Genomic DNA, 27,074 nt, shown 5'->3' on the forward strand with positions numbered 1-27,074 from the left:
GGAGGGGAAGGAGGAGAAGACGGGGGGAAGGGGGCGATTCCCAAAAAATCTTGTGCTGACCCGGCCCGTCTGTCAAATTTTAAAAGTCAATGCGGCCCCCGAGCCAAAAAGTTTGCCCACCCCTGATCTATAATCTTAGTTCTAAAATTATTATTTCAGAGAGAAAATCTGAGACAAAGGTCATTGACCCAAATAGTTAAAAGTTAAGTTTTGGAATCTCTCAACAAATAAAAATGAAATTACAGGCTAATAAAGTGAACAATTTAGTAGAACTAATAATGTTGCCTTCAGGAGATGAGACTCTATGTTTATCCTTAGGACGTTGTAAACATTGAATTAAAGTCACTGTCCAAATACATGGAAAGAACACGATTCACATTAGAATAATTAGATAAACCAGTGCTTCTGAAACTCAGCGACTTTAAAATGTATGGACTTCAACTCCCAAAACTCCCCAGCTAACTTAAAGCTTGCTGGCTGGGGAATTCTGGAAGTCCACATATCTTAAAAGTTTGCTGGCTGGGAATTCTGGGAGTTGAAAGTCCACATATCTTAAAAGTTTGCTAGCTGGGGAATTCTGGAAGTCCACATATCTTAAAAGTTTGCTGGTTGGGGAATTCTGGGAGTTGAAGTCCACATATCTTAAAGCTTGCTGGCTGGGGAATTCTGGAAGTCCACATATCTTAAAAGTTTGCTGGCTGGGGAATTCTGGGAGTTGAAAGTCCACATATCTTAAAGCTTGCTGGCTGGGGAATTCTGGGAGTTGAAGTCCACATATCTTAAAGCTTGCTAGCTGGGGAATTCTGGGAGTTGAAGTCCACATATCTTAAAGTTTGCTGGTTGGGGAATTCTGGGAGTTGAAGTCCACATATCTTAAAAGTTTGCTGGTTGGGGAATTCTGGGAGTTGAAAGTCCACATATCTTAAAGTCGCTAAGCTTCAGAAACAAGGAGAAAAATCATTTGATTCTTTTGTTATATTACTATTTATCTTGCTACTGTAATCTAGTAAGACAGTTTATTGTGCAATATAGGCCATTTTTTGCTCAGAAGTGATCTTCCTTTTTTTTTTTTTTTAATTCTGTGGCTTGAGAGCATCAGAATGTTGCACCCTCATCCGCTGGCTGACCAACCTTCAAAGACCATTTTTCCTGCGATGGTGTCTTCAATGGCCATCCCTGAAAAAGGATTCAAAATCACAGACAATTGGAGGACGAAAACCATCAACCATCATCCCAGTAGTCCTCGGCTTACAACAGTTTAGTGACCGTCCTAAGTTACAACTGCACTGAAAAAAATGACATATGTCCGTTTTTCACACTTAGAACCTTTGCAGTATCGTGTGCTCAAAAGTCGGATGATTCATATTTATGACGGTTGCAGTGTGTCCCAGGGGTCACATCATCCCCTTTTGCAACCTTCTGACAAGCAAAATCCATGGGGAAGCCAGATTCACTTAACAACCAGGTCACTAACTTATCAACTGCAGTGATTCCCTTCCCAGCTGTGGCAAGAAAAGTCATAAAATGGGGCAAAAAATTATGTAACAAATAACTCCCTTAAAACAGAAAGTGGAACTAGAGCTCACCCTCTCCTGGTGATTGGCCCATTATCCAGTTGGCTTTCATGCCTAAGGCGGGACTAGAGCTCTCCCTCTCCTGGTGATTGGCCCATTATCCAGTTGGCTTTCATGCCTAAGGCGGACTAGAGCTCTCCCTCTCCTGGTGATTGGCCCATTATCCAGTTGGCTTTCATGAGACTAGAGCTCTCCCTCTCCTGGTGATTGGCCCATTATCCAGTTGGCTTTCATGCCTAAGGCGGGACTAGAGCTCACCCTCTCCTGGTGATTGGCCCAAAGTCATCCAGCTGGCTTTCATACCTTAGGCGAGACTAGAACTCACTGTCTCCTGGGGATTGGCCCAGGTGGCTTTCATGCCTAAGGAGGGACTAGAATTCACTGTCTCCTGGTTTCTTGACCCCCCTAGACCAAACTGCTCCCTGAAGTTGATCCTTACCCAGTGATTTGAACACCGTGGTTTTTTCACGCAGGGCTGGTTTGCTTCCCAAGATCACTTCGCCCAGTTCTGCAAAAATGCTGGCCTGAGAAACAGATAATCGCTCGGTCACTAAGGGTGCCCACCAGACTGCCAACGGTTTTAAGTCACCACTTCAGATAAACCCTGGAGTGGGTATCCTTTGAAGACCACCCACCCCCCAAGTAAAAGGCAGGCAGGTAGGAAAAAGGAAGAAAGGAAGGAAGGAAGGAAGGAAGGAAGGAAGGAAGGAAGAAGGAAGGAAGAAAGGAAGAGAAAGGAAAGAAAGAGAAAGAAAGGAAAGAAGGAAAAAGAAAAAAGAGAAAGAAGGAAGGAAGGAAAGAAGGAAGGAAAAAGAAAGGAAAGAAGGAAGGAATGAAGGAAAGAAGGAAAAAAAAAAGGAAAGAAAGAAAGAAAGGAAGGAAAGAAAGAAGAAAGAAAGAAAGAAAGAAAGAAAGAAAGAAAGAAAGAAAGAAGGAAGAAAGTAAGAAAGAAAGTAAAGAAAGAAAGGAAGGAAGAAAGAAAGGAAGGAAGGTGTTGTGGCCCGCCGGCGGCTGACGGAGCAGGCAGCAGAGTCAGACAGTGGTGAGGAGGTTGGGGAGGAACCCGGGCCAGTCTGGGAGGCTGAGGAAATGTCGGATGAGGGCTCTGCAACAGAGGCAGAGGTGGGGCCAGTGCAGGCTGGCAGTCATCAGCTGCCTTCGGGATCAGACAGCAGTGAGGAGGGGGAACTTCTGGAACCGGTTTCCAGCCTGCGCAAAGCTGCTAAAAGGAAGGCACAACTAAGAACTCAGGGTCGACGTGGGAATAAGGCCACAGGTGGATGGTGAATGGCGGCTCACATAAGGGTTAAAAGGGGAGAAAAAGGGGAGGCAGTTTTGCAGGAAACAATTCGTTCATTCGTTCATTCCAGCCTCATGAAGATTTGTCTGTGTAACCTAGAGACTGTGCCCAGCCCTTCCCTGTCAGCACTGCGCGTGGAAATATTCCCCGGCAGCTTTCCAAGATCTGAGCTAATTATTATACCTTTGCAAGACTGTTTGCCAAGCCGTTGACTGAACATGAATGCAATAAAATTCACATTCATTTAATAAAAGAGGTTTTGCCGGGATTCAAGAGTTTGCTTAGTGCTTTTTGGGGAAGCCCAGGACAGAACAGAAAGAAAGAAAGAAAGAAAATAGAGAGAACTCACTCACTTCCTTACCCCTGATAAAATAACGTCTCCTGATTCCCGCAGAGCTGCCTCTTTCGAATCAACATACAATACCGAATTGCTCATTACGTTGTCGTCTAGTTCTCGCCAATCAGGCCGGCTGGCTCCTATAGCTAAAATATAATATTGTCAGTTATTTCTGGAAAAATTGGGATGAAGCAGGCCCGGCAGTTAAGTCCTTTTCATGCAGATGAGAACGAAGCCACAGAGAGACAGATCTGCTCATTCCAAAGGCAAAGAAGTCAAACGCTTTTTTCCCATAGCAGGATTTAAGTTCTATATTAACTTCCCAAATAGCTGGAGTTTACTCAAGCCCTTAACTTCTGTAAAGTTCAGGCTGGCCAAACTTAGCATGTGGACAAACGTAAGAGCTCTTTTTGTAGTTATTGTACCTGGGTTTGCGAAAACAAGCACAGAAGGGGGAGAACATCAGAGGTCACCAAGCTCAACCCCCAGCTAAGGCATAAAATCTGCAAGAACACCACCCTTGAAGGGTAGGCCATCTATCAACGCATATTTAACGGAGGATACGACATTGCTTTCCAAGCTCTTTTCTCGTGTTAATAGGAATTATCATCCAACAGGTTGTTCAAATCCCTTCCTCTTTTTTCATTTTGCAATTTGAACCCATAGCTCAAGAAAAATATCACACACACACACACACACACACAAAATATCACTAGGAAAACAAGCCTGCAGTGTAATTATACTGCAGAAAAAAATCAAATCGCGACGCATCCCTTACCATTGATATGGGCTCCGGGTTTCACCCACTCCCCACGCAAGATGGGCTGAGTTGCCATTGTGACTGTGACAATCACATCCGCCCCGTTGACAGCCATTTGGACCGAGGAACAGATCTGTACTGGTCCATTCACCGTACGGGCAAACTTTTCTGCATTCTCCTTGGTGCGGTTCCAGATCCTTACCTTTCATGGGAAATTAAACAGAGGGTGTGTGAGAAAGACCTTGGAGACAGGAGGGAAAAACCACCAGAGATGGTATTCAGCAGGTTATGACCGGTTCTAGAGAACCGGTAGGGGAAAATTTGAGTAGTTCGGAGAACTGGCAAATACCGCCTCTGACTGGTCCCACCTCCTCTATTCTCTGCCTCCCGAGTCCCAGCTGATTGGCTGGGTCTTCTTTGGTTGCCCTGCACAGGAGAACGGAGCTGGAAAGCAGGTCAGTGGGGTGGAATGCGGATTTTGCAGTAACCTTCCCTTGCCACACCCACAGAACTGGTAGTAAAAATTTTTGAATCCCACCACTGGAAAAACCACAGATGGGAAAACGGGCAGATTAAAAGATGTCTCAGCGCACAGGAGGGAAGGTGTAGGAAACACTCCAGGAAGGACTCTCGTTAATTTTAAAGAGACTAGATAGTCCTCGACTTACAACAGTTCGTTTAGTGACCGTTTGAAGTTACAACAGGACTGAAAAAAAGCGACTTATTTCAGTTTTTTTCACACCTACAACCATTGCAGCATCCCTTCAGTCCCCTGATCAAAATTCAGATGCTTGACAATTGACTCATATTTATGACAATTGTACAGGGATGGGATTCAAAAATCCCAGCAACCAGTTCGCTGCCCAGTGGCTGGGTGGCCATGGCCGTGGTGAGTGTGGCCTACCGGAACTTCCTTTTTCCGGCTTCCGGTGGGCCTCCAGAGCCCGGGGGAGGCCGTTTTTGCCCTCCCAAGAGTCCGGAAGCTTCTCCCGGGCTTCTGGGAGGGCAAAAACAACCTCCCCCAGACTCTGGAGACCCTCCAGAAGCTGGAAACAGGCCCCGTTTCCAGACTTCGGGTACATCTGGAAGGCCCGTTTTCCCCCCTCCCAGAACCTTCGCGTGGACCCTGCAGTTACCTGCATCAAAAAATGGGCCACGTGGAGATTCCTGGGAGGGGCGGGGTGTGGTGAGTAGGGCTAGCCGGTCGGTTGAAATACCGGTTCAACGAATCAGATGTAACTTTAACATCCGGTTCGCTCAAACCGGTCCAAACCGGTAGAATCCCACCCCTGCAATTGTAGCACCTAGGGTCGTCTTTTGCAACCTGCCAAGCAAAGCTCAATCAATGTGGAAGCCAGATTCACTTAGCAACTCTGTGACTCACGTGAACAACTGCAGTGATTCACTGCACAGGTGTGAATGGCACGAAAGGTCGTAGAACGGGGCAACACTCACTTAACAACTGCCTCGTTGAACCACAGAAATTGTGTGCTGCGTTTGTGTGGGTGAATGCCGAGGATTACCTGTAACCGGAAAGGAGGGGAGAATTTCTGGCTGGGGAATTGCGGGAGTCCAGCCTCCTTAAAATGGCCACCTTTGCAAAACAGGGATCTAATCTATCAGCTTTGAATGGTTTAAAACAGCAGTGTTTTTTTTCCTGGTGTAAATCGGATTACTCACCTCTTTAAATGAGAACAGCTCTGTGAAAAGTTCGTAGTGGCTGTAGGCCTGGACACCAGCTCCTAAAATGCAGAGGACCTCTGAAACCGCAGGCATTAAATACTGAAAATGCATACATTAAGGAGAGGAAAAAAAGGATTCTTGTTAAACACGAACTTCTTCAGCTTAAGACTGTCTCTAAAATAGATGGCCTCGTTTCTTCTCTTCAATACAAAACGCCCACGGTTAAATTTGGGGTGGCTTGGCATGTATTTAGGATGGGCTGCAGCCTGAGTGGGCAGCCGTATAAATTCTCCAAACAAATAAATACATATAACAATCGAGCAGCTTCTGGTCTTTATTTTGTCTACTTAAAAGGAACTCACCTTGGTGGCTATTGCCGAAACAGCTGCCGTACGCTTGGCCGTAATGACGTTGCCATCCATCACCTTTTGGAAAGAAGATCATCAAAAGGCCAGGACCAGAAGATAAGAAACAGAGATTTAAAAAAGCAAGTTTTGTGAAAGCCGTGAATTTAACACACCCTTTGGGAGAAGGGGGTGTCCGTTCCTCTCCCATGTCCGTTCGATTGTAAATGACATCCGTTATGCCGGGATGCATCCTTTGTACAATTATGCTGCCACTGAGATCATTTAATTATGCCAAATGATGCTAATCCTATTCTTACTTAAATGACAAAAACGGCTACCCAAAATATCAAAGCAAGATATATATACTTGACTTGGCCAGGATAATTTGAAAGCAACAGGCTTGGCTGTGCTGGCCGGGGAATTATGGAAGCTGAAGCCCATACTTCCTGAAGTTGCCACGGTTGAGAAACACTGCCTCGGAAGCATGGGAAAACTTGGAATAAATCAAAGTTGGCTAAGAATTTCTAGGAATCGAGGTCCAGACATCTCACTGTTGCCAAGATTGAAAAACACTGCTGGAAACCAAACCAGGCCATGGGCTGGCATGGGCTGGTCTAAGATGTCTATTTTTTTTTAATTTTATGATATTTGTTTGTATCCCGCCTATTATCTTTACAAATAGTTCAAGGGAGTGACTGTATCTAACACACCTTCCTCCTCCTATTTTCCCCACAACAACAACCCTGTGAGGTGGGTTGGGCTGAGAGGCAGGGACTCATCCAAAGTCACCCAACTGGCATACGTGGCTAAGGCGGGACTAGAATTCACCGTCGCCTGGTGATTGGCCCAACCTCACCCAGCTGGCTTTCATGCCTGAGGCGGGACTAGAATTCACCGTCGCCTGGTGATTGGCCCAACATCACCCAGCTGGCTTTCATGCCTGAGGCGGGACTAGAATTCACCGTCGCCTGGTGATTGGCCCAACCTCACCCAGCTGGCTTTCATGCCTGAGGCGGGACTAGAATTCACCGTCGCCTGGTGATTGGCCCAAACTCACCCAGCTGGCTTTCATGCCTGAGGCGGAGACTAGAATTCACCGTCGCCTGGTGATTGGCCCAACCTCACCCAGCTGGCTTTCACGCCTGAGGCGGGACTAGAATTCACCGTCGCCTGGTGATTGGCCCAAACTCACCCAGCTGGCTTTCACGCCTGAGGCGGGACTAGAATTCACCGTCGCCTGGTGATTGGCCCAAACTCACCCCGCTGGCTTTCACGCCTGAGGCGGGACTAGAATTCACCGTTGCCTGGTGATTGGCCCAAACTCACCCAGCTGGCTTTCATGCCTGAGGCGGGACTAGAATTCATAGTCACCTGCTGATTGGACCAACCTCACCCAGCTGGCTAAGGCAAGACTAGAACTCACAGTCTCCCGGTTTCTAGCCTGGTGCCTTAAACACTAGGCCAAACTTGAGCTCCCCAGCTAATTCAGCTCCTCAATTCCTCCCTGCCTGGGCTGTCCATCGGGGGAGGAAGGTCTCCAGAGCTTACCGCTTTGAGGATGCCATTCGTTGGGTCAAACAACAGGACCGTCGCTTGGTGCGAAGGAGACACATTCTCATAAAAGGTCACCAGCTTGGTTGTCAGAGCATCATCGTTTGCACTGTAGGCGGGCATGACCCCCAAAAAGCTTTGGAAGGAAAAAAAAAACAAGGGAAGGGGTACAAGCTAGTCTTCAATTTACGACCATATTTGAACCCTGCCGAGAGGGTTGTAAGCCATGACGACTGTAAAGCTGGTCATCCTTACCATCGAGCTGCAGGCTAGACTGTCTCTTATCCGACTGTTCCCTAGGCAGCATCACTTCACCTGTGTCTCCCGAGGTCTTTCTCACAGATCCTCACAACTACCCACCTTCTGCTGGGCACCAGAGAAAGTGAGCTCACGCTGGCTGTGCTTCCCCCCACCCCGAAAAGAGAATGATTCCTGCCTTCTGGACTCACACAAACCCGTTCGAGTCGATTTCCTAAGAGGAGACAGACAGTCCCCCTCTTTCCCAGAGCATTAGATGCTCGCCTAAATGAAGTGAAGTGTTAATACCACTTCATAAGTGTTAGTACCCCCTTTATAAGGCCTTGGTAAGGCCACGCTTGGAATACTGCATCCAATTTTGGTCGCCACACTATAAAAAAAAGACATTGAGACTCTACAAAGAGTGCAGAGAAGAGCAACAAAAATGATTAGGGGACTGGAGACTAAAACCTATGAAGAACGGTTGCAGGAACTGGGCCTGGCTAGTCTAGGGAAGAGAAGGACCAGGGGAGACATGAGAGCCGTCTTCCAGTATTTGAGGGGCTGCCCCAAAGAAGAGGGAGTCAAGCTATTCTCCAAAGCACCTGAGGGCAGGACAAGAAGCAATGGGTGGAAATGAATCAAAGAGAGAAGCAATTTAGAAGTAAGGAGAAGTTTTCTGATAGGGAGAACAATTAATCAGTGGAACAACTTGCCTTCAGAAAGTGTGGGTGTTCCATCACTGGAGGCTTTTAAGAAGAGACTGGACAACCATTTGTCTGGAATGGGATAGGATTTCCTGCCTGAGGGGTGGACTAGAAGACCTCCAAGGTCCCTTCCAACTCTGTTATTCTGTTAAACCCCCCCCCCACCCAAGTATTCTTCCCATTCCCTATTTCAATCTGCTAGTGTTAGCATCTGGGGCAAAGCTTAGAGGGGGGCAGAGAAAAGTGGGGGACCCAGCCTGGAAAAGAAGGTGCTTCTCCCTCCCCCAAAGTCCACCTTGGGACTCTCCACCCCCACCCCGCAAGGGTTGGAAAGCTCGCCCGGCCAGACGCCCCCTCCCCTGGGTGCTTGCTTACCCGCTGTGCTTCTGGATCGGGAGGACGGTGCGCAGCGGCTGCACCACGCCGCCCTCGGCCCCGCTGCAGAAGGCGGCCAAGGCGGCTTCCAGAGCCGAGAGGAGGGCGCGGGAGGCGGGCCAGTGCTTCTGCACGGCCCCGGCATCCAGGAAAACCGGCGCGGAGCTCATGCTGGCGGCGGGGACGGAGGCGAGCTGGCCGGGCGCGCAGGGAAGCGGCTCGCCTACCCTCCCTCCCGGCAACCGCCCAGGGCTGGGGGAACCCGCGGCTCCGGCAGCGCCCAGCACCGCCTAGCGGCCGCCGCAGCTCTGCCCGTCCGCGGTGGGGAAAGGGAAGGGAAAGGAGCGCGGCTCCGTTTTGCAAGCGGGCGCCCGGGAGCCGCGCGCGGGGCGGTGCGACAGCGCCGCTTTCCACGAGAAATGGGGATGAGAGGAGGTGCAAACTGGGATAAATGGGGATGATGGGACGTGCAGGCTGGGGCATCTGGGGATGATGAGACGTGCAGGCTGGGGCATCTGGGGATGATGGGACGTGCAGGCTGGGATTTCTGGGGATGATGGGACGTGCAGGCTGGGATATCTGGGGATGATGGGACATGCTGGCTGGGGCATCTGGGGATGATGAGACGTGCAGGCTGGGGCATCTGGGGATGATGGGGTGCAGGCTGGGATTTCTGGGGATGATGGGACGTGCAGGCTGGGATATCTGGGGATGATGGGACATGCTAGCTGGGGCATCTGGGGAGGATGTGAGGTGCAGACTGGGATGTCTGGGGATGATGGGAGGTGCAGGCTGGGGCGTCTGGAGATTATGGGAGGTGCAGACTGGGATATCTGGGGATGATGGGACATGCTGGCTGGGATATCTGAGGATGATGGGACATGCAGTCCTAAAGCATCTGCGCCACGATAAGTAATGCAGCCCGGAGCCTCTAAAGGTGGTGGCAAAAGCCGCCAAACAGAGGAACCCACTTTTTTCCTTCTTTATCACATTGCATTGACTTTCTTCCTCCTTCAGCTGCCAACCCCCCCCCAATGTTTGAATCGGGATTAAATATTTTTATTTCCCTCTCGGACTAAATGCTGAGTTATTCTTTTTTTTCATCAGGCTGGTTGCTCACATCAGAATAACAGTGTTGGAAGGGACCTTGGAGGTCTTCTAGTCCAACTCCTGCTCAGGCAGGAAACCCTATAGCATTCCAGACAAATGGTTTCTGTTGCCTGAAAGTAATCTGGTTTGGGATTACCTTCCCAAATAAATAATTTTTATTTATTTCATTTATTTCCCAAACGATTTGGGGCGGCCTTTAAGCTGCTTTGCTATTTCCTTTCTTAACACGGGTCTTCCCGCTTTAAAAATGAGACCGGGAAAATCCTTCCAATCTGCGGGAGGGGGCGGGGCTATAAAGGGGGCGGGGCTATGAAGGGGTGGGGCAGGAGTCCTTTCCAAACTCCCCGCAAATGGAGGAGTCCGCCTACAATCGGACGTTCTTGCCTAGGACTCGATGCTCCCCTCGATTCAAACCGGGACGCTCTAGCCAAACCCACTCCCCGTTAGAAAACCCCACGTAACCTTCGAACGTCCCCAGCTCTATGGTTCGGCGCCGGAGACCGAAGGGAAAAGAGGGACGCCGCGCGGGGCAGGCAGGGAAGGCCGACCGTTTCCGCTGCCGCTTCCGCCTCTGCCGCCATCTTGGTTTCCTTCCTCGGGAGGGTCGGCGCTTGGCGGCCTCGGCGGCGATGAAGCCCCTTCTGGTGCTGGCGCGGTGCATCCCCGTGAGTCCGTTTAGCCGGCCGGGGGGAGCGACCCAACCGGGCAGGCCGCGGGGACCTCGAGCCGGGCCTGGAATCCCCCACGCTTTCCCGGGGGTGGAAGCGACCTTGAGCGGGTCCTTGCGGCGAAGGGAGCGGCTGGGCTGCCGTTGCTGCTTGTCAGGAGGCGATTGAGGGAGATCCGAAGGTCCTTTGGGGTGCCTGAGGCCGAGCCCTGGTTAGCCTGTCATGGCTGGGGCTGGGGGAGGTCGAGAGGTCATCGGGCTGTGCCCGCGGGGGAGGGGAAGGAGGAATCCCTGCAGGTTGAAAGCGAGCAGATCTCATGTGTGTGTATGTATGTGTATATGTGTGTGTGTGTGTGTGTGTGTGTGTGTATATATATATATATATATATATGTATGTATGTATGTATGTATGTATGTATGTGTAGTTTTGCATGTATTGACTGATAGCAGCAAGAATCGTATTTGCACAATATTGGAAAAATGAGGACACTCCCATCAGATGCGGATGTAATTCAGAAAATATTGGACTCTGCTGAGATGGATAGATTGACATTAATAAATAAAGGACAAAGAAGACACAGAATATTACTTAACATGGAATAGATTTTACGAGTGGTTAGAGAGAAGAGGTGGAAGTGAGGTGAAGAAAGACGACCGCTATGTATGAATTGAATATAAAGAGGGTTTATAATTATAAATATGTGAATATAATCAACAGAATTACAAATAAGCTAATATAAATAGTTAAAACCATTCTGTTACACTATTATTGTTATTAGTATATATGTTAATATTCCTTTTTGTTCTTTGCTTTTCTGTAAATGATATGTCCTGACATACTGCATTCAAAATGTTTATGAATAAATAAAAATATATAAAAATAAATAAAATAAATAAAAAGAAAGCTAGCAGGTCAGGGAGATAGATGGATGGGTGTCAGTCAAAGGACGTACAAGCGGAGAAAGAACTGCGCTCCAAGTGGAACTTCAAGCTCATTTTGGTCTTCGTGTTGCCACATTTGACTTTTCTGTGCCCTGCTGGAACTCTATAAAGGAAATGATGTCTTGCAGGAGAATGGGTATTTAAAACTCCCTGCATTTTTGAACCACGTATGTTCTGCCAGGAGAAATTTAAGCAAAACATATATGTGTATATGTATGGACAGCATACAAATTGGATGTCCTGGTAATTTTGATAGATAGGTGGGTGGGTGGATGGATGGATGGATGTAGATTGACGTAGGTAGGTAGATAGACGAATGTAGAAGATGTAGATTGACAGAGGTAGATTGATAGAAGTAGGATATAGATTTCTATAAATGTAGGTAGATGTGGATAGATGGATGGATAACTAGATACAGATCGAGAGGTAGATTGATAGAGGTAGGTGGTAGGTAGGTAGGTGGATGGATTGATAGATGTAGACAGAGAGACAATACCCACACACAAACACATACATGTAAAGGTAAAAGAGTCCCTGCAGATTTTACTCCGCTAGTCATTTCTGACTATATAGGGGTGGTGGTGCTCATCTCCATTTCATTGAGCCAGTGCTGTCTGAAGACACTTCCATGATCATGTGGCCAGAATGACATCACGGAGCACTGTTTTTACACACACACACACACACACACACAGATACACTCACATTAATCTCACGTTTATACTCTCTTTACAGAAGAGGTTTTATTCTGTCCAGGCTGCACCCAAAATTAAAGGCTCTGCAGCACCCCGTGTGCAGTTACCCCCCGAGGAACTTGAGGTCAGTCTGAATTTTAAAATGCTTTGCATGTTGACATTTTGGTTAGCGGTAGAGTGACGTGAGTCTTGCACGGACCAATATCTCTTTATCCCAAATGCAGATTACAAAATTGTCAAGTGGCTTGGTGATAGCCTCTTTGGAAAACTATTGTCCAGTTTCTAGCATTGGCCTCTTCATTAAAGCAGGCAGTAGGTATGAGACTTCCAGCAATCTGGGAACGTCGCATCTGCTCCGTCTTGCAACCAGCCTGGTGAGATGCTCTTTTTTTCATTTACATTTAGAAAATGCCTTTTCAGATTATTAAAGTCGAATGCACCAAAGAGGAATTTGAGGTTGGAGAATCAAGTCGGGCAGCGAAGAAAAATCCAGATAGCATGATGAAAGAATCTTTTTTTTTTTTTTCTGGTGTTAAATAAAATGGCCAAAAGAGAAAAGATATAGAACAGTGCCCCCCAACCTTTTGGGCACAGGTATCGTTTCCGTGGAGAGAGGTTTTTCTGTGGACTGGAGGAGCGTGGTTTCATGTACTGCCTGCATCCCACGGTCCAGTTTCGGGCATGCCGCAGCCCGGTGCTTGTCCACAGACTGAGGGTTGGGGATGGCTGATATATAATGGGCCAATTAGCCAAATTGGTTGCCTGAGATGGCTATCAAATTCTCCCCAGCAATTTGGCCTCCAGAATTAGGAACTTTGAAGTGCATTGGGCTAATAATATTTGATTGTTGAGTAATTTGGAAATAAGTCTTGACAATACGATGAACGGTTTCGCATAACACACTAGGTCAGGGTTAATTTCAGCATAATGTGAACAACTATGGATTAATTTAAGGTGCTTAAAACCAAATGTTGTAGGGCCATTTTTGCCATTTAAGTAATCTTAGCATTTCAACATTGTATGTTACCAGTACCCAAGTTTGCCTTCCTTCAGAATTAGCATTAATACTGTTGATAGGTACAGCTCAGAATGTTAAACCTTTTGTCCCCTTCTTCCATCAGACCACAAAAGGAGCTTCTTCCTTTAAGATTGTCACCGGCATTGACAGTGTTGCTGCTAATCTCAGGTTTGTTATCAAAGGTTCACCTTTTTTTTTGAAGGGTTTGGGAAAAGGGAAATGGATTCTCACAAGCGGGTTGCTTATAAGGTGCTTCTTTTTAATGAAAAGGCCTATCTATATTTGAGTTTTGCATTTTATCAAACTGCTAAGGAATTTGAATAGCTGATGGCAGAGCAACTGAAAGCACTGAAGGCTTTAAACAGAAAAACTGGAAGCCTTTCATATTTAATAATCAAAATTGAGATTTTCTGGATTTGCAGAGGGAATTTTAGTGATTTGTTTTGCATGTATTTTCTCAAATGTATTGGAAGTTGGACAAGTTGTAAGAGCTAGACTGTTGGTTTGATAATCTCCCCTTAATACTAGTGATGACACGCACACATTGACATTCATTCATTCCACAATGTGGCAAATGGTAGATTTCAGATATTTCCAATATATTTTCTCTTCTGCAAGTTTTATGTTTTTGTTTTTCCTTTTTCTAGTGTGACTGCTACCCGGGAGAACATGGTTTATTCCGTTGAATGTCTGCGTGATTACATGTAAGCATCTAGCTGTGTAACAAATCCCTTTTTCAATTCATTCAATGAGCATTCTCCTTGACAAAATTGTGGAACATTTTTGTACTAATAGTTTTTCTGTTTTTTAAAAAAAAATACATTGTGACTTTTCTTTGCTTGCTTTATTTAGTGATACTGTGCTGGAATATTTAATAAATGTCACTACTGCTCCGGAATTCAGGACGTGGGAAGTATCGGAACTCACTACCCGTTTAAAAATTGACAAGGAAATTGCCTTTCATATCCCCCAGGCCTGTAAGTGTTGTTTCTTTAAAGTTGGCTATAGTTCTTTAAAAGGGGTGGGAAAATTTCCCTGCCACAACTCTGTTTCTTCAGAAATGAAGTGCTGCATGCTGAACACATGAGGCCACCCCTTTCATTCTTCCAATTCCATTCTTTGCTTTCATCTTAATCTCCTGCTCTTTTAGAGCAAGGCTTTCCAAACTTGGCAACTTTTAAGACTTGTGGGCCTTAAACTTATAACTTTTAAGCCCTGCCGACTGGTGAATTCTGGGAGTTGAAGTACCCATGTTTGGAGAACTGGGTTTTAGACTGATAGAGGACATTGCAGAATTCAAACACAACTCTGATAAATTGTTCTTTTTTTTAGATTTAGGCCACAGGCGGTCTGTCATTCTTATTATTTAAAAAAAATCGATATGACTTGCTCATTATTACAACAAGGTTCTGAATATATTTTAAAAGAGACCTGCTAAGTTTAGTTTCAAAACTATTGTGCTATCTGCAAGTGTCGTTGCTTTCAATCCACAATTCTTATTCCTTCCTATGATAAGTGTGGCTTGATTGTGCCTAGGCCTCAGTTACTAATTACCTATAGATAAGATTTAAGTACCACTAATTCCCAGTCAGTATCAGTCATGTATGCCTTTGCTGGTTGGTTAAGTATTTGAAAGTGTTCATTTCTACTTTTTTATTGCAAAGAAAATCCTGTCACTGAGTTGAGAGAAAATGGTATATGTAGCAACAGGATTTTTGTTTCGGTAGAACATAGCTTGTATTATACATATTATATTTATTTTTTATTGATTAGATTAATATAGCCGCTCAGATGACTGATCACACTGGTAACTCTGGGCAGTGCACACAATTAAAATAAGGAGGGTGGGAAAAGAGTCCTTTGAACTGCTTCATAATCAATTAAAAGTGTTTCCTTCTGTTTTGCCTAGGCGTTCTGGAGAGTTTGCACGCTGCAGCTTACCGAAATGCCCTGGCTAATTCTTTGTATTGTCCAGATTTCATGATCGGCAAAATTACATCAGAACAGGCAAGAATCTGAATGGTACTTTTACAGCAGTGTACATGGGGATGCTCTGCTTTGTTCATCCATAGACTCTGGCAAGGCGGGGCTTCAAATCTTGAAGGATTGGTTAGCTGCAGAATTCGCTAGGATGCAATGCAGTAATGAGTATCACCTCAGTAGTCTTTAAGAGGGATTAGATAAGGCAGCAAAGTACAGGTAGTTGTCAGCAACCATTCCAAGTTACCGCAGTCTTGAAAAAAAGTGGTTTACAATCACTTTAGTTTCATATAAGCTCTTTTGAAGGAGTGGTACAGTGGCCTAGAAGTGGAGCTCCCACCTCACAATCAGGAGGCTGTGAGTTCGATCCTAGGTAGAGGCAGATATTTCTCTCTCTCTCGGCACACTGAGAATGTAACTGCTGAACAAAACTCCGCATTGGTGACAGGAAGGGCATCTGGCCACTAAAACACTCTGCTAGCTCCATTCAGTTGCTCAGACTCCACCCCACAAGCGATTTATGGGGTCATTAGAAGAAAAAGATGATGATAAGCTCTTTTGAAGACTTTTTATCCCTTTCTTTATCGCAGTTGCACGAGTATGTCCAGAACAACTTCACTAGTGGACGCATGGCCTTGGTGGGACTCGGTAGGTAATCTGCCATTTCTTGTTTGATGCCATGCTGAATTCCATTCAAGACAACACTCTTATCATTTTGGGGTGTTCTCCTTCTGACTCAAGTTATCTTCTTGCAGGTGTCAGCCACGCCGACCTAAAGCAGGTTGGAGAACAATTCCTTAACATTCGCAGTGGGGCTGGCATGGCCGGCGAAAAAGCCAAATATCGCGGAGGTAAGTTGCAGCCTTCTACCTTGGCTTTGCTCACGGGGCGCCTTTTTTAGCGTCCTCTGATTGCTGGGAATATTTGGGAAATCCAGCTCTGCTGGCTGAGGAACTCTGGGAGTTGAAGTCCACAAGTCTTAAAGTTGCCCGAGTTGATCTAGCAAATGTTTGCTGTGGTCCGAGAGTTTCCTGGAAGATTTCCTAGAATGCTTAGGAGAGAGAGGGGTTGGGTGAAAACCAGTATCACCCCCGAGCAATCAGTATGCGTGTCCTTGGCATACTTAAAACCAGACGGATTTCTCCTCTTCCCTTAAGGTGAAATGCGAGAACAACAACGTGATAACCTCGTCCATGCGGTTGTAGTCGCAGAGGGAGCAGCTGTCGGAAGCCGAGAAGTAAATGCCTTTAGCGTCCTTCAAAATATCCTTGGAGCAGGACCTCTTATTAAGAGAGGAAGCAGGATTACCAGCAAACTTGTCCAGGAAATTACAAAGACGACTTCCCTACCCTTTGATGTAAGGACTGAAACTTATTTTTTTTATATCAAAGGCATAGAAATCCTTGTGTGTGTGTGTGTACAGTATATGTATGTATGTGTGTAAAAGGAGCCTCTGTGGCGTAGTGGTTAGAGTGCAGTACTGCAGGCTACTTCTGCTGACTGCCTACAATTTGGCAGTTCAAATCCAACCAGGCTCCAGGTTGACCCATCCTTCCATCCTTCCAAGGTGGGTAAAATGAGGACCCAAATTGTTGGAGGAAAAAAGAGGCTGACTCTGTAAACTGCTTAGAGAGGTCTGTAAAGCACTATAAAGCGGTGTATAAATCTAAGTGCTATTGCTATATATATGATAATTGTCTGTGAAATCTTCCTAATTTATGGCTGCATATGGCAAAATAACTCCAGAGCATATTTTGCGCTACAAGTAGTCCTCACGTAGGTTTCGGACTGGCACCTCAGGTGTTAAATAAAGCAGTCACTAAGTGAAACTGATTATGATCTTACTTCAACTTCCCTTTGATTTTCAGACCTCAAACAATGAGGCATTGGAAGACTGTCCAAAGAGTTCCTTTTTCTTCACTGTCATTATGATCAGTCACCAAATGAGGACTATCTGTAGTCTCTTATCAATGAATCTTGATATGTGTCTCTAATGGAGGTTCTCCATCAATTTTGCCCTTGGTTCAGGCCAGAGGTGACAAAATACCCCTTTCAGCTCTTGAATTGTATGGCATGACCCTTTAGACACCTTGCAATCCTGAGTGCCAATTAGAAGAAGCATTCCTCCTTCCCTCCTACAGGAATAGCTGCATCTTCTAAACCCCTTGTAAACAATAGTGCACCAACTAAAAGAAACATGCTTTTCTCCTTTGGAAAAGGAAGAGATTCCTTAACATAAAATTAATTTGCCTAGATTTCATTGAGTGAGGATTTTAGGTTTATAAGCAAATGCTTCATCTTAACTCCCAGTAGTTTGCAGTGTTCAAAATAGGTTATGCTGTGTGTGTGTGGTGTGTGTGGGGGATGCTAGAATATGCTAACTGAAGCGGCCTTCTATTGCAGGTAACAGCATTCAATGTGAATTATTCTGATTCTGGTCTTTTTGGCATATATACCATCTCTCAAGCTTCAGTCACCAGGGAGGTAAGTTATCAGGGTTGACGTAATTCTAGATCCCCTTGGGGCCTGCGAGTTGCTTGCACTCTCAAGTAGGTTCTTCGGGTGGGCGTGCCAAAATGTGCAACTCCTTTGGGAGGGATTTTAAGGGGGGAGATGGATATCTTTGAGGGTGGAGTACCTCTAGTTACTGCAGCCAGAAGTGACATATTTCATATATAACGGTTGTGTCAAGGTAATCAAAGCGGCTTTGAATCAAGTGAAGGCTGTTTCCGAGGGTGGAGTTACTGAGGAAGAAGTGAAAAGAGCCAAGTAAGTTTCCCACTCCCCACTCCCCCAAGATTGTTTGATTATACAGTGATTTTTTCACTCTCCAAAAATATTGTGGGTCCTTCTTCTTTCTGTTAAGCTTTCTTGACTAGCAGGTATGGCTATGTGTAATATAATTCTCTGGGTCTGTTAAACCTTTATTAAGCTAGAGTAAAAAAAAAAAAATCACAGCTTTCTGTATGTGTGAAACTTGTTCATCATCCAAAATGAACAATAAAGTGGTATTCAGAAGCAAGGTTATAACGGAGATAGAGCACATGGTTTTTATTATGTATTTGTTTGTTTGAGTTTTATCCCTTTATTAATTCATAAGTAATCCAAGATGAACGTATACAATATTCCTTCCTCCTTTTAGTCCCACAACCAACCACCTTGTGAGGTGTGGGTTAGGCTAAGAGAGGGGGACTGGCCCAAAGTCGGCCAGCCAGCAGCATTCATGGCTAAGCTGGGACTCAAACTCACCATCTCCTGGTGATTGGCCCCAAATCATCCAGGTTTTCCTGCCTAAGGCAGGACTAGAACTCACAGTTTCCTGGTTTCTAGGCCGGCACCCTAACGACCTCACCAACCTGGTTAAATGCAGAACTTCCTGGTGTCCCAAGAGCATTGTCTTGTCTGAGATTCTTAGCCATTGCTCTGTCAGTCCAGAGAAAATGAGATAAGTGGCCAAACAGTTAATTTGTTGTATTTGCAATCAGTTGAATCATTTTTTTTAAAAAAAGGGAGCAAAAACACTGGTTATCCAAAATCTATTTATTGTGATTTTACAAATTTATTTGTGCATATACATTATTTATTACATGATTTTACAAAGCACATGATTATGGCATTTTTCTCTTGGAGTATTTTATTGAAACTTATTTTTGTTTCCAGTTGCATAAGTGACATTTCTCACATGGCTTCCTTCATGTTGCTTTCCTTAGAGAATCTCCTTAATGCCACAGTGACAGCCGTTTTAGCGTAACCCACCTCTCTGGATTCAACTGCGATACAAAATAAATGTGTGTAGAAAGTAAACAATTGACAATAATTGGAAATATATTCAGTTTTATGCTTAGCACACATTTTCCTCTATTCTTTCAGTATTTATCTCATGATCAGTTAATCTTAGCCCTATACCATAGTTTTGAGAACTGTCAGCATTGTAGGAGTGATGCATTAAAAAGCTTATGAATCAAAACTGGATTATAAACTTGTTAACCAATGGATGGTCCTAATTCTTTGTGCCATTAGACCAGAGGTCTCCAAACTTGGCAACTTTTAAGACTTGTGGACTTCAACTCCCAGAATTCCTCAGCCAGCATAGCATAGCTGGCTGAGGAATTCTGGGAGCTGAAGTCCACAAGTCTTAAAAGTTGCCAAGTTTGGAGACCCCCTGCATTGAGATACCTGCACATTGTGGAAGGCATTTGTTGTGTATCTTAGACTCAAACCTTTCTCCTTAATTGGCGGTCCTAACTTGTAAAAAAATCAACATTTTGGTCAACATTTTTTCCTGTGGAAACTGTCCTAATCCTAACTCATTAAAATACAGTAGCTTGGTATCGGTGTGTCCAGCCTTGTCAACTTTAAAACTTGTGGACTTCGACTCCCAGAATTCCCAAGCCAGCCATGCTGGGGAATTCTGGGAGTTGAAGTCCACGGGTTTTAAAAGTTGACAAGGCTGGACATCCCTGCTTTACACACTGAAGATAAAGCCATCTGTATGAATTGTGACCAGGCTGCTGTTCTTACCTTTCCTCCCGTTCCTTGACAGGCAGCAAATGAAAGCGGCTTTTTTCATGTCCGTGGAGTCCTCGGAGGGTTTGCTGAACGAAATTGGCAGCCAGGCTTTAGCATTGGGGACATACACTTCTCCGGCCCACGTGGTTGAACAAATTGACTCGGTGACCACTGCTGACGTTGTGAATGTAAGTCTTGCTCCAGTCAGTCGTTTTATGATAATGAGATCAGAAATCAAACGAAGCCAGGTTTGTATCTTGCAGTTTGGTAGGCAGGAACTGGGGTCTTAATGATCTCCATCATAAAAAGATCAACCATCCTCATAACTGGGACGGAATCCTGAATCAGGGGTGCCCCCATCTTCAGTGCTGAGGGAACAGAGTTTGCTCTGAGATCCCGTCATGCCGATTGCAGCTACGTTAGGCTGGTGCCTGTGGTTAATTTGCACACTCCAAAGTAAACGTGTCCTTGTTGCTCACACCGTAAACAATAATCCTTTGGAATCGGGCACATTCTGCATTTGTGTCTAGTTTTCATGTTTAACTGTCTTTGGAGGCCTGTTTGAATAGAAAAGAAGATAGAAATAAGTTAGCATCAGTTCACTTTTCTGACAGAAAGACGGCCTCCCTACGGGTAATCCTCGACTTGCGGCCGTTTGCTTACAAGAAAGATACAACCACCCTGAAAAATGGAATATGAGCAGTCTTTGCACTTAATGGTCACAATATGCTGGGGTCATGTGATCGCTATTTGCGACCTTCCCAGCTGACTTCCGACAGAGTCAGTGGGGGAGAGTCGGATTCACTTGAAGACTGCATGGTTCACTTAACAGCTGCTGTGGTTTGCTTAACTACCATGGCAAAAAAAAAGAAAGTTGCAAAATTGAATGCAACTTGCTTAACAACTGCCTTAGCAAAGGGAATTCTGGTCCCACTTGTGATCGTTCGTCGAAGACCGCTTGTTATTTAAAAAGAGACTTAGAAGAGTATATTTTAAAACAAGCAGGCTTTGCTAATTGTCAAATATGTTTCCCGACCAAACCTCCTGCTTATATTTTGTCAGGCGGCCAAGAAGTTTGTCAGTGGGAAGAAGTCGATGACCGCTCGGGGAAACCTCTCCAATACCCCTTTTGCTGACGAGTTGTGAGAAAGCAAAGATAAGGGTACGGCTGTAAGGCGAACCCCAAAGCCATCGGATTGATTGCTCTTCCCTGTGCTTTGGCTTAACAAGATTCCCATGTCCCTTTACATACGTCAAATAAAGTGCAGAACTTGTACGCCAACGGAATGGCCAGCATTTTGTTTTCCAAAACTAGATTGCAGGAGTTGCCAGCTTTGGTTGGACCGGGTTGTAAAGCTTGTTGTAAAGAAAGAAATAAGCGAAGAAAGTGAGTTCTAGCGTTAAGGTATATATAAACAAAGCTTCTGAATCTTGAAGGCCTTTGGAGTTAAGCTATTTCAAAGAGAATTCTCTATATACACTGCTCAAAAAAATAAAGGGAACACAAAAATAAGACATCCTAGATCTGAATGAATGAAATATTCTTGTTAAATACTTTGTTCATTACATAGTTGAATGTGCTGACAACAAAATCACACAAAAATTATCAATGGAAATCAAATTTAGCAACCCATGGAGGTCTGGATTTGGAGTTACACTCAAAATTAAAGTGGAAAAAAACAGTACAGGCTGATCCAACTTTGATGTAATGTCCTTGAAACAAGTCAAAATGAGGCTCAGTAGTGTGTGTGGCTTCCACATGCCTGTATGACCTCCCTAGAACGCCTGGGCATGCTCCTGATGAGGTAGTGGATGGTCTCCTGAGGGATCTCCTCCCACACCTGGACTAAAGCATCCCCCAACTCCTGGACAGTGTGGTGCAACGTGGCGTTGGTGGATGGAGCGAGACATGATGTCCCAGATGTGCTCAATTGGATTCAGGTCTGGGGAACGGGCGGGCCAGTCCATAGCATCAATGCCTTCGTCTTGCAGGAACTGCTGACACACTACAGCCACATGAGGTCTAGCATTGCCTTGCATTAGGAGGAACCCAGGGCCAACCGCACCAGCATATGGTCTCACAAGGGGTCTGAGGATCTCATCTCAGTACCTAATGGCAGTCAGGCTAACTGGCGAGCACATGGAGGGCTATGCGGCCCCCTAAAGAAATGCCACCCCACACCATTACTGACCCACTGCCAAACTGGTCATGCTGGAGGATGTTGCAGGCAGCAGAACGTTCTCCACAGCATCTCCAGACCCTGTCACATCTGTCACATGTGCTCAGTGTGAACCTGCTTTCATCTGTGAAGAGCACGGCGCCAGTGGCGAATTTGCCAATCTTGGTGTTCTCTGGCAAATGCCAAACGTCCTGCACGGTGTTGGACTGTAAGCCCAACCCCCACCTGTGGACGTCGGGCCCTCATACCACCCACATGGAGTCTGTTTCTGACTGAGCAGCCACATGCACATTTGTGGCCCGCTGGAGGTCATTTTGCAGGGCTCTGGCAGTGCTCCTCCTGTCCCTCCTTGCACAAAAGCGGAGGTAGCGGTCCTGATGCTGGATTGTTGCCCTCCTACAGTCTCCTCCAAGTCTCCTGATGTACTGGCCTGTCTCCTGGTAGCGCCTCCATGCTCTGGACACTACGCTGACAGACACAGCAAACCTTCTTGCCACAGCTCGCATTGATGTGCCATCCTGGATGAGCTGCACTACCTGAACCACTTGTGTGGGTTGTAGACTCCGTCTCATGCTACCACTAGAGTGAAAGCACCGCCAGCATTCAAAAGTGACCAAACCATCAGCCAGAAAGCATAGGAACTGAGAAGTGGTCCGTGGTCACCACCTGCAGAACCACTCCTTTATTGGGGATGTTTTGCTAACTGCCTCTGCTTTCCACCTGTTGTCTATTCCATTTGCACAACAGCATGTGAAATTGATTGTCAATCAGTGTTGCTACCTAAGTGGACAGTTTGATTTCACAGAAGTGTGATTGACTTGGAGTTACATTGTGTTGTTTAAGTGTTCCCTTTATTTTTTGAGCAGTGTAGCATATAAGAGGCAGCACTTACTTAGATCAGTGTGGTCATTTTGAAGTAAATTCTTCTAAAAGTGAAGGGCAGCTCTTTCCATTATTCTTCAGAAGCTGGCTTCCAGAAACTGCCTGTAAGAAAACGGATTGTAGTTTTCTTCTTCCCTTCTAAGGTGGTTTTCCACAGGAGAGTATTTTTAGTTTCAAAAAAAAACAAAAAACCAGATGTTCACATCTCCACACAGATGAAAACCAATTTTCAGTTCAGGGATAAGGGGTGCAAATAAAAATCCAGTCCATAGGTCCAGAGAGGCGCCCCCAATCTTAGACTTAAGGGCAAAGATAAATTCAGGGGCTTCTCTACTCGAGTTCATAAGAAACGTTTTCGAGCCAAAATGCATCTGACACGGAGGAAGATGATGATGATACCAAGTGTGGGGCTTTATGTTTGGGCATAGTCCAGTACGGAGAGGATGAAGATAAATATAACGTTGACATATCCAGCTCGCTTTCCGTTTCAAAATCCTTGTGGATCATAATGTCGCAACCGATGTCGGAACCCACAGTAAAGGTGTAGGTTTTCCTTTCAAAAATGTGCCAGTCTTTGGAGATCCATTTGGGTTGATGTTTGATCAAAGGCTTGATGGAAAGTGAGCGCAGATTTTTCACGTTATGGACGCTATGGATGCTACGGACACTATGGACGCTACGGATGCTACGGACGCTACGGACGCTATGGATGCTACGGACACTATGGACACTACGGACGCTACGGACAGTGCCCACTGACAAAGCTCTCACGCGCTCCGGTTCCTCGTAGCTTTCCTCATTGTTGCTCTTGCTCTCTTCAACCATCTCTTCGCTCTCGTTCTCCGAGTCTTCGCTGCTTGTCCAGTTTTCTTCACTGTGGTAACTCTCTATGCTGAAATGTAGAGAGGATCAGTTCCAGCAGGGTATTACAAGCACTAACCACTAACAAACCACAATGCACAATCCTTTCTGGCTCTGGAGCAAGCCCTCACTGGGTTTCTCTTCTCTCTGGTTTCTCTAGTCACTCTGGGCTTCTCTCTGGGCTTCTCTCTGGGCTTCTTTCTGAACTGGGCCCATAACCTGTCAGAGTGCACACAGTGTGACTAGGTGAGATAACCAGGAGCAAATACAGTACACAGGTTTGTATTTACATATAGTGGTTTTATCCCTACAAAAGCATATATACATACAAATACTTTGATACAGGCCTTGAACAAACAGCAATCAGTAATCAGCTACACCACGGAAGCACACATGGAGAGAGAGATACGCCCTCACATGGTCTCTCTTCTATTACAGCCTCTTAAAGTGGTAGCAGTCAAATAACTTTGCTGACTCATTGCTACCATTGCATCATCATTACAACATTAAGTATTACAACCTTACAGCAGCTGGTCAGCTATGAAATCATTACCCTGACAGTTACTACTGTTTTAGGGTTTATTTCCCAAAAACTTGGACAGATAGAAAACTCTTACTCTGTTGCAGGCCCTTTTAATTCAGGAATGTTCATGAGGGCAGTCTGCCACCGGCCTGGGATTTTAATAAAATCCCTGTAAATCTGGATTTGCAGAACGGTCCCTATGGGAACAGTGTGCAGGAGCTGTCTGAGTTCTCGCAAGGTCCAACCTAAGACATTGGCGTGTCCGATTTTGAGTAGGATGTCGCCTGAAATGAATTTTTTTTTTTAAAAAAAAAATGGAATTGACCCATGATACTCTTAGCTGCCAATCATTGCTTAAGAAACGTAATTGAAAATTGCACTTCAAAATAAATTAAGAATTAGTTTCAATTAATCACAACAATACAATGGTTATGTGTTTGAAGGTCTGAAGAATAAAGTAATAAAGAGAACACATCCCAAAATGTTGATTGCTCAAAAATCAAGCAGTCCATCAACAAGCAGGTTGGTGGGTTGGGTGATTGGTCGGTTGGGTGATTTTCTATGCCCCCCATTTCCCCTACAAGGTGACTCTGAGCAATTTAATTGATTGAAATTTCTTGCTAGGACAAGCCCAGATTTTTATCAACTGGTACTTATGGCACCTATTGTCAAAAGTCCAGCTTTTGTAGGAGGCCACATGTTAGACATGGTCTTCAACGGTAGGCAACATAATCTGAAGGGGTGGGGATATTGGTTGTGGTCAGCTCCCTCTCTTGCTTCCGATGGCTATGCAGCTGACCAGTGCAAACAACCTCTAGGGACAAAGGATCTTTGGGACCGGGCTGATGGATCCTTTGGGTTTTCAAAGGGTAGTTGGAGGTGTGCCTGAGGTCATGATGGACAGTTCTACTGAGGGGATAGATCTGAGGCAAAAATACCCTTGGACAATATTGCAGATTAGTAGTCTCTCCCCTTTCATGTATCTACTGGGGAGATTCAGGAGATTAAGTGGCAGGAGCAATGCTGGTGGAAAACCAGAAGCACTTCTGACCAAACATGATCAACCAAGGGTTTGGTTGGCAGCCTCTATGGAGGTAATGAAAGAGGCACAATGGTACAGGTAGCCCTCAACTTACAACAGTATTTAGTGACCATTTGAAGTGACAACGGCACTGAAAAAATTGACTTAGGACCGTTTTTCACACTTATGACCGTTGTAGTATCCCTATGGCCATGTGATCAAAATTTGGGTGCTTGGCAACTCATTTAATGATGGTTGCAGTGTCCCAAAGGTCGTGAGATCCCTTTTTGGGACCTTCCGACAAGCAAAGTCAATGGGGAAGCCAGATTTACTTCACCACCGTATTACTGACTTAAGAATTGCAACGATTCATTTAACAACCAGCAAAAAAGGACTGTAAAATGGGGGCAAAACTCCCTTAATAAATGTCTCACTTTGCAATATAAATGTTGGGCTCAATTGTGGTTGTAAGTTGAGAGCTACCTGTAATCTCTCCTGGATAGTGACTGAGCATAGCTGATGGCGGGCTTTTTTTCACACTTGGGAACTTAAACCCTTTTTCCCATTGTTGTAAATAGGTCTTCCTCTTGTTACCGGCTTATATGGCTTCGAACTGGTTTTGTGGTCTCGCCTCACCTGCTTGGAGTTTGCCGTCTCTGGCAGCAGCACCTTTGTCTACCAGACCAGAAACTTGGAGATAAGGCCCATTCTGAATAAGTATGATACCTAGACCTTGTCCATCCATCTGAATATTTGTCTTGATGGTTGTGCTCAAAGTATGTTCAGAATCCTCCATGTCCGAAGATTCATCTAAATTACAAATGCAGGGATCTTCAAAAAAACTGAGCTTTGCTTACTCATCAGCATAGAATTCCATCACACCCAGTTTCTTAAGATAACACAGTTCCTCTGGACTGCCTTGTACAAAAGGTGTGTGCCTACATTTTTATCCTGTTCTCAAGTCAACTTCAGATCTTGCTTTCTGACAAGTATAATTGGCAGGATTTGTTCTGAGCTGTAAATAGATTGTATATTGTGCGAACTACTGCAAACCGTGGATTATATTAAAGAGTGTTGTGTGAAGCCAACATTGGTTTGTTTGAACCAAACATTTATTGCATTCTGAACACAATCAGCAATTTTGGCTCAATACAGCATGTACACCTGCCTTTCTTTAGCATCAGTCTGATTCTAATCACCGGAGCCCATTGGCTCAATTTTTCTATAATCTGAAATTTTGAAACAACCCAACCCATAATACTTGAGAGTCATTTCCCCTAACCTGTCATTCTTAAGTGTGCTGAACTATTATTCCCCACCAATTACTACATTTTCCTGCTTCTGGTAATAATTTTTTAAAATTGTGGGCCAACATCTTTGGAAAATGCTGGATTAGCAAAATCTTTGTTAGTCAATTCAACTGGTCTGTCTGCTCACAGCTAATTTCCTCTAGATGTGTTGGGTGCAAAGTTAGAAATATTTTATTTATGTATTTATTTATTTGATTTGTCAATCGCTTACAAGATAATAGGTATAAGGATAAAAATAGTTATGAATACAAGAAATGAGTACATATAAGAAAAATAAAAGAAACAATAGGACAGGGACAGTAGGCACATTGGTGCGCTTATGCACGCCCCCTACAGACCTCTTAGGAAAGGGGTGAGGTCAATAGTAGACAGTCTAAGGTTAAAGTTTTTGGGGTTTGGGGAAGAAACCACAGAGTCAGGTAGAGTATTCCAGACATTGACCACTCTGTTGCTGAAGTCGTATTTCCTGCAAGCAAGTTTGGTGCGGTTAACCTTGAGTTTGTAT

The 27,074-nt window shown here is 45.0% G+C and overlaps 3 protein-coding genes across 3 annotated transcripts; 1 reads left to right on the forward strand and 2 right to left on the reverse strand.

The window, feature by feature from the left end:
• Window positions 1-130: 130 nt before the first annotated feature.
• Window positions 131-9,282, reverse strand: CRYM (crystallin mu). Its single transcript, XM_026685686.2, has 8 exons — window positions 8,872-9,282; window positions 7,550-7,688; window positions 6,017-6,079; window positions 5,652-5,753; window positions 3,990-4,173; window positions 3,236-3,357; window positions 2,014-2,098; window positions 131-1,176 (listed from the first exon to the last, which is right to left on the reverse strand). Exons 1-8 carry the CDS (start codon window positions 9,039-9,041, stop codon window positions 1,112-1,114), a joined length of 930 nt encoding a protein of 309 aa, XP_026541471.1. The 5' UTR covers window positions 9,042-9,282; the 3' UTR covers window positions 131-1,111.
• A 1,272-nt stretch (window positions 9,283-10,554) lies between these two features.
• Window positions 10,555-21,074, forward strand: UQCRC2 (ubiquinol-cytochrome c reductase core protein 2). Its single transcript, XM_087942154.1, has 14 exons — window positions 10,555-10,646; window positions 12,326-12,409; window positions 12,510-12,659; window positions 13,407-13,471; window positions 13,951-14,007; window positions 14,156-14,280; window positions 15,213-15,310; window positions 15,874-15,931; window positions 16,039-16,134; window positions 16,441-16,640; window positions 17,687-17,767; window positions 17,976-18,052; window positions 19,827-19,980; window positions 20,855-21,074. Exons 1-14 carry the CDS (start codon window positions 10,611-10,613, stop codon window positions 20,936-20,938), a joined length of 1,365 nt encoding a protein of 454 aa, XP_087798280.1. The 5' UTR covers window positions 10,555-10,610; the 3' UTR covers window positions 20,939-21,074.
• Window positions 21,075-22,840: 1,766 nt separating this feature from the next.
• Window positions 22,841-26,055, reverse strand: PDZD9 (PDZ domain containing 9). The gene is made up of 3 exons (XM_087942343.1): window positions 25,896-26,055; window positions 24,333-24,522; window positions 22,841-23,746 (listed from the first exon to the last, which is right to left on the reverse strand). The coding sequence occupies exons 1-3, from the start codon at window positions 26,053-26,055 to the stop codon at window positions 23,185-23,187; spliced, it is 912 nt and encodes a 303-aa protein (XP_087798469.1). The 3' UTR covers window positions 22,841-23,184.
• Between the last annotated feature and the right edge of the window lie 1,019 nt (window positions 26,056-27,074).

The sequence above is a fragment of the Notechis scutatus genome, chromosome 12 (genome assembly GCF_049901735.1).
Source record: "Notechis scutatus isolate UNSWTSFEM ecotype Mainland chromosome 12, rNotScu1.2, whole genome shotgun sequence".
Taxonomy (NCBI): domain Eukaryota; kingdom Metazoa; phylum Chordata; class Lepidosauria; order Squamata; family Elapidae; genus Notechis; species Notechis scutatus.

What these genes read in the sequence shown, in the direction of transcription:
- UQCRC2 (XM_087942154.1), top strand. Translation starts at nt 10,611, where the DNA reads ATGAAGCCCCTTCTGGTGCTGGCGCGGTGCATCCCC. An exon ending in TGCTGGCGCGGTGCATCCCC is followed by an intron (nt 10,647 to 12,325) that starts GTGAGTCCGTTT and finishes CTCTCTTTACAG; the next exon opens with AAGAGGTTTTATTCTGTCCA. An exon ending in CGACTTCCCTACCCTTTGAT is followed by an intron (nt 16,641 to 17,686) that starts GTAAGGACTGAA and finishes CTTCTATTGCAG; the next exon opens with GTAACAGCATTCAATGTGAA.
- CRYM (XM_026685686.2), bottom strand. Translation starts at nt 9,041, where the DNA reads ATGAGCTCCGCGCCGGTTTTCCTGGATGCCGGGGCCGTGCAGAAGCAC. An exon ending in ACCCGGAGCCCATATCAATG is followed by an intron (nt 3,358 to 3,989) that starts GTAAGGGATGCG and finishes ATTATATTTTAG; the next exon opens with CTATAGGAGCCAGCCGGCCT. An exon ending in GAGACGTTATTTTATCAGGG is followed by an intron (nt 2,099 to 3,235) that starts GTAAGGAAGTGA and finishes TCTGTTTCTCAG; the next exon opens with GCCAGCATTTTTGCAGAACT.
- PDZD9 (XM_087942343.1), bottom strand. Translation starts at nt 26,055, where the DNA reads ATGGAGGATTCTGAACATACTTTGAGCACAACCATCAAGACAAATATT. An exon ending in AGACGGCAAACTCCAAGCAG is followed by an intron (nt 24,523 to 25,895) that starts GTGAGGCGAGAC and finishes AATTCATTTCAG; the next exon opens with GCGACATCCTACTCAAAATC. An exon ending in TTAAAAGGGCCTGCAACAGA is followed by an intron (nt 23,747 to 24,332) that starts GTAAGAGTTTTC and finishes TCTACATTTCAG; the next exon opens with CATAGAGAGTTACCACAGTG.